The 9,166-nt window shown below is 46.9% G+C and overlaps 1 protein-coding gene across 1 annotated transcript in view; it reads right to left on the bottom strand.

Annotated features, from left to right (window-relative positions):
• Positions 1–9,166, bottom strand: part of Pdcd6 (programmed cell death 6) — a 26,610-nt gene that overhangs the window by 9,332 nt on the left and 8,112 nt on the right. Inside the window, exon 2 of the mRNA XM_013013820.1 lies at positions 8,138–8,199. Within this exon, the coding sequence (XP_012869274.1) occupies positions 8,138–8,199 (62 nt within the window). The remainder of the gene's footprint in view (positions 1–8,137; positions 8,200–9,166) is intronic.

Raw genomic sequence — 9,166 nt, 5'->3', positions numbered from 1 at the left:
AAAAAAAAAAAACAATTTTTACACTACAATATGTTCTAGAAAGCAGACATCTGGGGATACTCTCATTTTACCAAGAGAAAAGTGGGGTGCGGAGGTAAATGGCTCTCCTACTTCTGGCTTCTAGTCTTGGGACAGGGCCTACCCCTTTCACTCCTCAGGGCCATACCTCCTGCGCGAGGCTCAGCACAGCTAGGACAGTGAAGCCATATTTTAATTAAGAAGAGAGAGGCTGTTTGTTGTCCTATTACTTTTAGATTCTTTTAAATATTTGATACTTCACTTTAAAAAGGTAGAATTCTAGACTTAAATTAGAATAGTTACAAAAATAATCATTACAAAATCATTTAAAAAACCGTAAAACTGCCTGAATTATTGCAATACTTTTTTTTAAAAAAAAAAATGACTTTTCATTTTTTTTTAAATTTTCTTTAGTCAATCCTGGGGCTTGAACCCAGGGCCTGGGCACTGTCCCTTAGCCTCTCTGTGCTCAAGGCTAGCTAGCTACCACTTGAGCCACAGCGTCACTTTCAGCTCTGAGTATATGGTACTGAAGAATGAACCCAGCACTTCATGCATGCGAAGCAAGCACTCTACCTCTAAGCCACATTCCCAGCCCATGACTTTCATTTTTAAAAAAATTTAATTCTTGACCCAAACATGTAAGAACTGATAACTATGTTTATGTATAATTATGCAAAATGTTAAAATATATACATAAACAAAGCCAGTGCCAGTGGCTCACACCTGTAATCCTCATAGCTCAGGAGGCTGTGATCTGAAGACTGAAGTTCAAAGTCAGCCCAGGCAGGAAAGTCTTTGAGACTCTGACCTCTAATTAGCCACCAAAAAGTGAGAAGTAGAGCTTCTCTCTACTAGAGAGGTAGAATGCTAGTGTTGAGCAAAAAAAAGGGTAGAATGCTAGTGTTGAGCAAAAAAAAGCTGATGGGTGAGTCCAAGCTCTGAAGCCCCAGAACTGGCACAAAAAAGAAAAAAGTATATAAATGCTGGGATACAAGTAGTTAAAAAAAAAATCAGTAGCTAGGTACTGGTGGCTCATGCCTATAATTCTACCTGTTCAGGAAATCCACCAGACTTCACCTACAAAATAACCAGCAAACAGCAGGCTCAAGTGGTAGAACACCAGCTGAGAAAACGGAGCAAGCATGAGGTTCTTCATTTAAGCCCTGGTTCCAAAAGCAAAAAAAAAAAAAAAAAAAAACTGAGAAATTCTGGAACCATGTATTTATGTAAGAACCGATAACTATGTTTACATATAATGACACAATGACTAAAACTGTAAAAAAAACTCAGATTGAGTTCCTGCTGTAGAGGAGATGAGGGATCATTTAGTGTCTGTAGCAGTGACCTTGGCTGGACAAAGACTGTGACAATCCAGTGACTTTGAGGGGTAGGGGGAGGTACTCAGGCTTGAATTTTGGGCCTCCACCCCTCACCTTTTGTGGTTCACAGCTGATGAACCACGCCTCCAGCATGGTTAATTGGAGATAGCCTCCTCACAGACTTTCTGCCTGGGTTGGCTTTAAACCATGATCCTTTCCTCTCAGGCCCCGAGAGCTAAAATTACAGGCCACCAGGGCCAATCCGAGTGAAGGAATGTGTAATAAACTCCACACCAAGGGATGCCCAGAGACAAAAACTGCATGCATGGTGTGGTGCAGACATAATGCACACAGGCAAATGCTAAAGAGCACCTTCAGTTGAGGATGGACAGACCAGCTTCCAGACTGACCTCTGCCAGAAGGTCCCCATCTTCCTAGTGCTGAAGGCTCGGCCACAGCCAGCAAACCACCTAGTAAGTCTTTACTGCCTCCAACTCACGTGTCGGACACCAACACACTTTGCATAATGCCACTGAGTTCACAAAACAGTACTGAGAACCTTCTCAAAGCGCTCACAGGAGGGAACAATGGGCATGTGTCCTGGCTCCTGTGGAACGAAGTACTGGTCCCAAGATTGTCTATTTAACGGGCTGGAAGGGAACTGTCTCTCCAGAAGGCTAGAGGAAAAGTCCACCTCCCAGCAAAGGAAATCCTTCAGAAACCAAAAAGACGGTGATCGTCTTGTGAGAACATTTGGCCAGAGGTCCATCCCCTGTTCTTGCATGTGGGCCTCAAATACTTGCTCCCCGTACAGCAAGAAGAAACCCAAACTGAGAACCAGCAAGCTGACTAGCAGGAATACTGAGCATGCTCTCTCTAGGGCCCACTCGCCATTCAAGCCATCAGCTTGTGCATACTAAATTCAACCAAACACAAACCTACAGTACAAAGAAAAACTTATGTGAGGCTCAGCAGGAACCATAACCAGAGGAAGATCACACTCCTGGGGCAGGGGTCATGAGGAACACAGCAAAGTAAGGATAAGTAACTACTTTTTCAGGAAAAACATACTTAAAATGTAATCATAGGCTGGGAAGGTGGCTCAGTGGTAGAGTGCTTGCCTACCATGCATGAGGCCCTGGGTTTGATTCCTCAGTACCACATACACAGGAAAAGCCAGAAGTGGCGCTGTGGCAAGTGGTAGAGTGCTAGCCTTGAGCAGAAGAAGCTAAAGGACAGTGCCTAGGCCCTGAGTTCAAGCCCTAGGACTGGAAAAAAAAGATAATCATAGTTGGGCGCTGGTGGCTCATGTCTGTAATCCTAGCTACTCAGGAGGCTGTGATCTGAGGATTGTGGTTCAAAACCAGTCTGGGCAAAAAAGTCCCTGTGAGACTCTTAATCTCCAATTAACCACTCAAAACCAGAAGTGGCACTGTGGCTCAAAGAGCACAAGCCTTGAGCAAAAGAGCTCGGGTATAGTGGCCAGCTCCTGAGTTCAAGCCACACAATCCCCTCCCTTAAAACAAAACACATCATCATATACATTTGAGTGAAAGGTATAATCAAAAATGAGCAAGAGACTGTCAACAATAACCAAGTAAGGCTTAAAGACAACTAAATACTATTCCAGAAGTTTTATACATCTAGGACTTTTAGCATTAGAGAATAAAAGGACAAGTTAAGCTGTAACTCAAGTGAAAAAAATCAGAAAAACAACATAATGGAGGCGAGAGTTGATGTAGAGGTAGGGAGGGTGGAATGCAAGGACCCAACACCATCTGACTGAAATCCCAGAAACAGAGAAAAGGAAGCACAAGTTGGTCCAGGCAGCAGCAGGACTTGGCCTGTCTGTACAGATACTCACAGATGATTGACCTGACGGTCACTGGATTAAACGGGGTCCATGTACCTGAAAACAAATGACAGACATCACCAACCTGACAAAATAAAGCCATCTGACACGACACCTGACTGCCTCACCTACAGGAAGAGCCCCTGAGAGCCAGCAGCCAGAGGTTCCCAGCAGAGAGCAGGCTCTAGGGACTCTGAGAGCACTCAAGAGCCCCAACTAAGCACCTCTCTTCTGCATCAAGTGTGTACTGCTCTCCGTGTCCTGCCAAACATCCATATAATCACTAGAACCTAGGAATTAACTGTTTCTCTGTGGAGCTTTGGTGTGGTGAGTGTCTCAGGAGAGGGGACACACTTCTCAGGTCAACAATTCTCTAGGCTAAGTATCATGGCGATAGTTTCTTACAAGAGACACGGAGTAACAGCAGTTGGGGAGCTCCCAGAGCCTGAGGGATAAACCTCACTCAAGCAGCACAGGCCTAGGCCAAAGTAGGATAAGGTCCAGGGTTTCTCTGTAGTCAATCACTAAGCAAAAACAGGTTTGCCACAAATCGTATTTTTGGTTTAACTAGGTAGAATGGCACAGCTCAGCTCAAGACCTTTGGGGTAGGCGGCTGGGGAGAAAAGGCAGCTGGGGAGAAAATAATTTTCCATCAGAACCTTCTAGGAGCTCAGTTCCCACAAAGTAGACAAGTTGGTCATTTTGGCCATGTGAGGGACTAAGCTGCCCAGCCTGCTGAGTTCAACTTCCCTCCACCCTCTCCAGGAACCAGGCATGGGGAGATCACACCCCTCCTGTGCTCCAGCACAAAGTAACACTCTGTAATTGGGTTGGTCTAAGGCAAGGACTTATCTTGCCTTAGTCTGGGTTCTCTCCAGTCTCTTAATAGACACTATAACTCTGATAAAATTACCTTTAAAATAAAGTAACATTTGAGTGAAGGAAGGGATGACATTGTCCAAAAGGAGATGTACTTTTGGGCTGGGAATGTGGCTTAGTGGTAGAGTGCTTGCCTTGTATGCATGAAGCCCTGGGTTCGATTCCTCAGTACATAGAAAAAGCCAGAAGTGGCTCAGTGCCTCAAGTGGTACAGTGCTAGCCTTAAGCAAAAGAAGCTCAGAGACAGAGCCCATGCCTAGAGTTCAAGTCACTGGACTGGCAGAAAAAAAAATACACACAAACACACTTTTTACCTGACTTATGTAACTGCAACCTCTTTGTATATTAAATTTAAAAACTGAAACATTAAAAAAAACTTAAAATTTTCCTCAAATCACAACTATGTTATGTTAGAAAACCCAATTCAAAGCACAAAAGACTTGAGATTAGTTTTTTTACAAGCCAAAGAAATGATGTGAAAGTTTTTCCCTCCTTTTTTAAAAAATCAGTCATGGGGCTTAAACCCTGGGCCTGGGCGCTGTCCCTCAGCTCTTCAGCTCCAGACAAGCGCTCTATCACTTGAGCCACTTTCGATTTTCTGAGTGGTTTACTGGAGATGAGAGTCTCACTGACTTTCCTTCCTGGGCTGTCAGGTACTCAGCCTAGGATAGGTAGGAAGACAGGCGTGAGCCACTGGTGACCAGTATGATGTGAAAGTTTAAAAAAGGTACTTGCTCAGTAGCTCCTTGTCTCCTAGAGACCCAAGTAAGGGCCTACAGACATACTCAGCATGTGTCAATTGAACTGCTACAGGTAGCTTACGCTCAGAATCTCAGACTAAAGTGGGAAACTATTTTATTTTTGAATTTACAACTTCCTATAAATGCCTGAAAGTTTAATCTGACTTCAATTCCAAAACACTAGACTAACCCAGAACCAGAAATCAAAGTAGTTTCAACCATATTGTGGTAGTTCACAGAAGGAGATGGAGAGAATTGATTTGCATCTATTAAGTCACAAATATGCTGATCCTGCACACAAGAAGGCGGTGAACTTCATGGTACTTGTGATCAAGTAACCAGAAAGAGCTGGGGTTTCTTTTTATTTTTTTCCCAAACAAGGGGTTTGAACTCAGGGCCTAGGCATTATCCTTTCTTTTGCTCAAGGCTGACACTCTACCACATGAGCCACAGTACCACTTCTGGCTTTTTTATTTTTGCTTATGTGGTGTTGAGGAATCGAACCCAGGGCCTCATGCATGCAAGGCAAGCACTCTACCCCTGAGCCACCTCCCCAGCCCCTAAGAGCTGAGGTTTAAAGCCGCTCCCCCCAGAACCTGGCACTGGTATGTTAGCAGTCAGAGGTGAGGTGGGCACAGAGGGCCTTGCCTCCATCTTGCCACTCCACTTTCTACCAAGCAATGACCAGCCTGGAAGCCCTGACCAGAGCTCACCACGCTCTTGACCTCCCAACCTCCAAGGCTGAGCAAAATGAGTTTCTGTCTGTTGTCTGCGGTAGTGCTATAGCATCAGAAAATAGAGACAGGGTCCATCAGAATGAAGAATAGTAGCCTGGGTAGGAGCAGCACACACCATGGCAGGAAAGAAAAGCACATGCTCTACGTGGCAGGGGGACAGAGAAATACAGGTGCCTTGAAGAGCAGAGGGCTGGCTCAGCAGAGCATGTGGGGATGCTAGCAAGCAGAGAGACAGGGAAACACCAAGACCTCACAGGAATGTTCCAGGGCAAGGAAAAGAATGGCAGAGCACAGGAGCCGCATGCGTCCACAGACCCCTCTGAAGCGACATCCTGGCTCTGCTCCAACAGCACCACAGACGACAAGGCAGAGCTGTGGGGTCAACCTCACCTGCTCCATGGGCTGAACGGTTATCATGGTGCCCAGAGAGAAATGAAAGAAACTTGCACACAAAGTAAAATAAAATTCACTTATGTTGGCCAATCCATAAAATAGGAGGATTAAGAGGGAAAGAAACGAGTCTGAAAATTTACCTCCTAATTCTAAACTCTCATTACCAGGAGGCCACAAATGCATCTTCAAATTTTTAGCAGCTACCTTGAAGATGAAAACATAACCGTCAAGACTCAAGCCAAAAAAAGGCTGTCGTGTAAGATACAAAAAGAAAACAGTGGCCTCAGCCTCTCAGGTTGCCACCCCTCTGGGGATGCAAACTGAGGCCTTGCAAGGCTAAAGGGACCCCAACAGGAGCTGAGGGTTTCCCTACTTCGCTGGGGCCCAGAAGGAGCTAATCTTTGAAACTACGGGAGGAGGTAAGTCTCAATACCCTTTAGGCAGCTGCTGCTCTCTCAAGCAGGCTCCTGACAAAGGCTGAGTGACAGCTGTGACCAAGGCTGTGTCCTGACCACTACTTGCTGAGGACTAGAGCAGCGCCAGGTGCTCAGAGCAGGTGAGGTGGTCTCCCCTTCCCATGGTAGGGGACACTCTGCTGAGCACCCTATGTTGTGTCCATAGGATACTCATAAGTAGAACCCATGATCACTGACATTACTGAATCTCCCACCAAGCTAGCCAATAGCAGCAGCACTAACATTACCTCCACCAGTATCTACAACTAACAACCTTCAACATCCTGAGAGCATCTTGCCTAGGTTTCCTTTATTAACTCTCTCTACACTGTGTGCCTGCCCAAGATTTGAACCCAGGCAGCCTCCCTCAGGGTCCCCATTGGAGCCCTCTACCATGTTGGAGTTCTGTTGTCAAGTTTTAGGCCAGGATTTGCTTCATCAGTCTGCTGGGAAACAAGGTACTTTCTAATAAACCGACCTAATATTTCCCCTGAGAAGGACGTACACTCAGAGATGCAAATTACAGAAGAGACTAATCAAGAAAGCATAATACCAAGGTAGAGGCAATGTAATCTCTTAATTGTCTAATAACAAAACTTTGAAATAGCACCCAGATTCTTTGTTCACACAGGTTAGACAGTGGGAAATGGTGCTATGGTAGCCTTCATTTTTTTGGGGGGGGTCCAGTCATGGGGCCTGAACTCTGGGCCTGGGCACTGTCCCTCAGCTCTTCAGCTCAAGGCTAGCGCTCTACCACTTGAGCCACAGCGCCACTTCTGGCTTTTTTTTTTTCTGCTTATGTGGTGCTGAGGAATTGAACCCAGGGTCTCGTGCATGCAAGGCAGGGGCTCTACCACTGAGCCACCTTCCCAGCCTGTAGCCAACACCACCCCTCACTTAACACAGATTCTCAGAAAGAACAAAATGTCTATCATGTGCTAATAGCATGGTCCTAACACTAGAGGCACTGCAGCCAAAGGGCCCAATCTCTTGTCCAACCAACTACAACATGAAAGTGTGTCCACTATATACATCAGCCTTCCAACACTTGCAGACTGTAGAAGTGACTTCTCCAAAGTAAGCTACCAATACAAAACCAGAAGACAGAAGAGGGATTGGAACTCACTTGAAGGACAGTGTCTCTAACAATGACTCCATAGAAAGCCCCCACTATACTCCACGGGAGGGCCGCGGCCCTCCCAGCCCACCAGAATGCTTATTATTCCCCCAGCCGATAAGAACGCCTCCCTATCACCCCGAAGCAACAGCCCCCAGTTCCCAATCTGGCTCTAACGTTTCAGCAGTTCCCATCACAAAAGTGGCCACATGGCAATGCTTGGTAAGAAATGTACGCATTATCCTGTCCATGTAATTGTAACTCCTCTGTACAGTATGTTCACAAATAAAATTAAAAAAAAAAAGAAAAAAAAAGTGGCCACATGGACCCCTCAAACATTCTGTGTCTGGGATGGTCCTCCCCAGATGCGCTGGGACTAACTCACCCACACATTCAAGACCTCGTTTCTCTCCTAAGACCTGCATCCCAGCCCCACTTCTCAGGTGGTACTTTCCAAGGTCATCAAGCTCAGTTGTTGGCGCTCAGTAAGGTAGGAGTCATGAATACAACCAGGAACCCATGGAACAGAAAGACCTCCACAGCAACTTGGTTTTAACAGTGACCCGTACTTGGGAGACTCCAAAAGGAAATGGCTTATTAGTAACTTATCAGGTTTCAACTCACCATTGGAGAGCGCTTGCTGAAGCTCATTGTCCGATATCACCCCACTCCTATCTTTATCAACCCTACAAAATCAAGGCCAGGGGAGCTGTGAGAAAAAGTGCACGAAAAGCAAAGCAAACAGAACAGAACATGTCTTCCATCACTATACATTCACATGTATTCCGACACTATTCCTGGACTGTTGTTCAGCAGACCTGCCACTGTGACCGAAGCCACATGCCCCCTTTTGCCCTGAGCTTTAGGGGAACCCTCTAGCCTCTAAGAGGCTAAATCCCCTTTGTCACTGTCTCAAGCTTTGCTTGGCTCCACCCCAGGCCTGTATGAATTCATACCTGAACTAGTTAAATCTCTCCCTGGCCATAGGTCACTAGAATTAGTCACACTCAGAAGCAGTGGAAGACACTGGGGATCCTTGTCTGTTTTCACAGTGCTGGAAACCGCATCTCAATCCTGAGCCTAAGACTACATCCCCGTGGCCTTGTCGTGTGTGTGTGTGTGTGTGTGTGTCAGGGTAGGAGGACTAGAGGAGGTGGAGCTATGAAGAGAGGATTCCTGAGAGGAGAGGAGCGGAGGGAGGAGGGGTGAGGACAGAGGGGAATTCATGGGGGGCAGGGAGGAGGATGAAGGACTGTAAGGAGGAGTGAGGACAAAGGGGAATTAGTGTGTGTATGGGGGTGAGCAGGGAGAATGAGGAAAGGGAAGGCGGTGAGGAGGATGGTGGGAAGGAGGGCAGTGAGGGCTGGGGGGGGCAGGGAGGAGGAGGAGGAGGGGGAAGGCGGTGAGGAGGTGTGGAAGACGAAGAGGGGAACTCACGGGGGGCCCAGGGAGGACGAGAGGGAAGCGGGGAGGAGGACGGGGACGGGTGGGAGGACGAGGAAGGGGAGAAGGGGAGGGAGGCAGTGGGGACGGGGAGGGGGCGGCGGGGAGGAGGACAAGGACGGGTAGGAGGACAGGGAAGGAGAGGGGGCGGCGGGGACGGGGAGGATGGGGACGAGTGGGAGGACAAGGAAGGGGAGAAGGGGAGGGGGG

Source organism: Dipodomys ordii, unplaced genomic scaffold, assembly GCF_000151885.1.
Source record: "Dipodomys ordii isolate 6190 unplaced genomic scaffold, Dord_2.0 Scaffold21, whole genome shotgun sequence".
Taxonomy (NCBI): Eukaryota; Metazoa; Chordata; class Mammalia; order Rodentia; family Heteromyidae; genus Dipodomys; species Dipodomys ordii.
The sequence above is the reverse complement of the archived record's forward strand: the minus strand, read 5'-3'. Positions and strand labels throughout refer to the sequence as shown.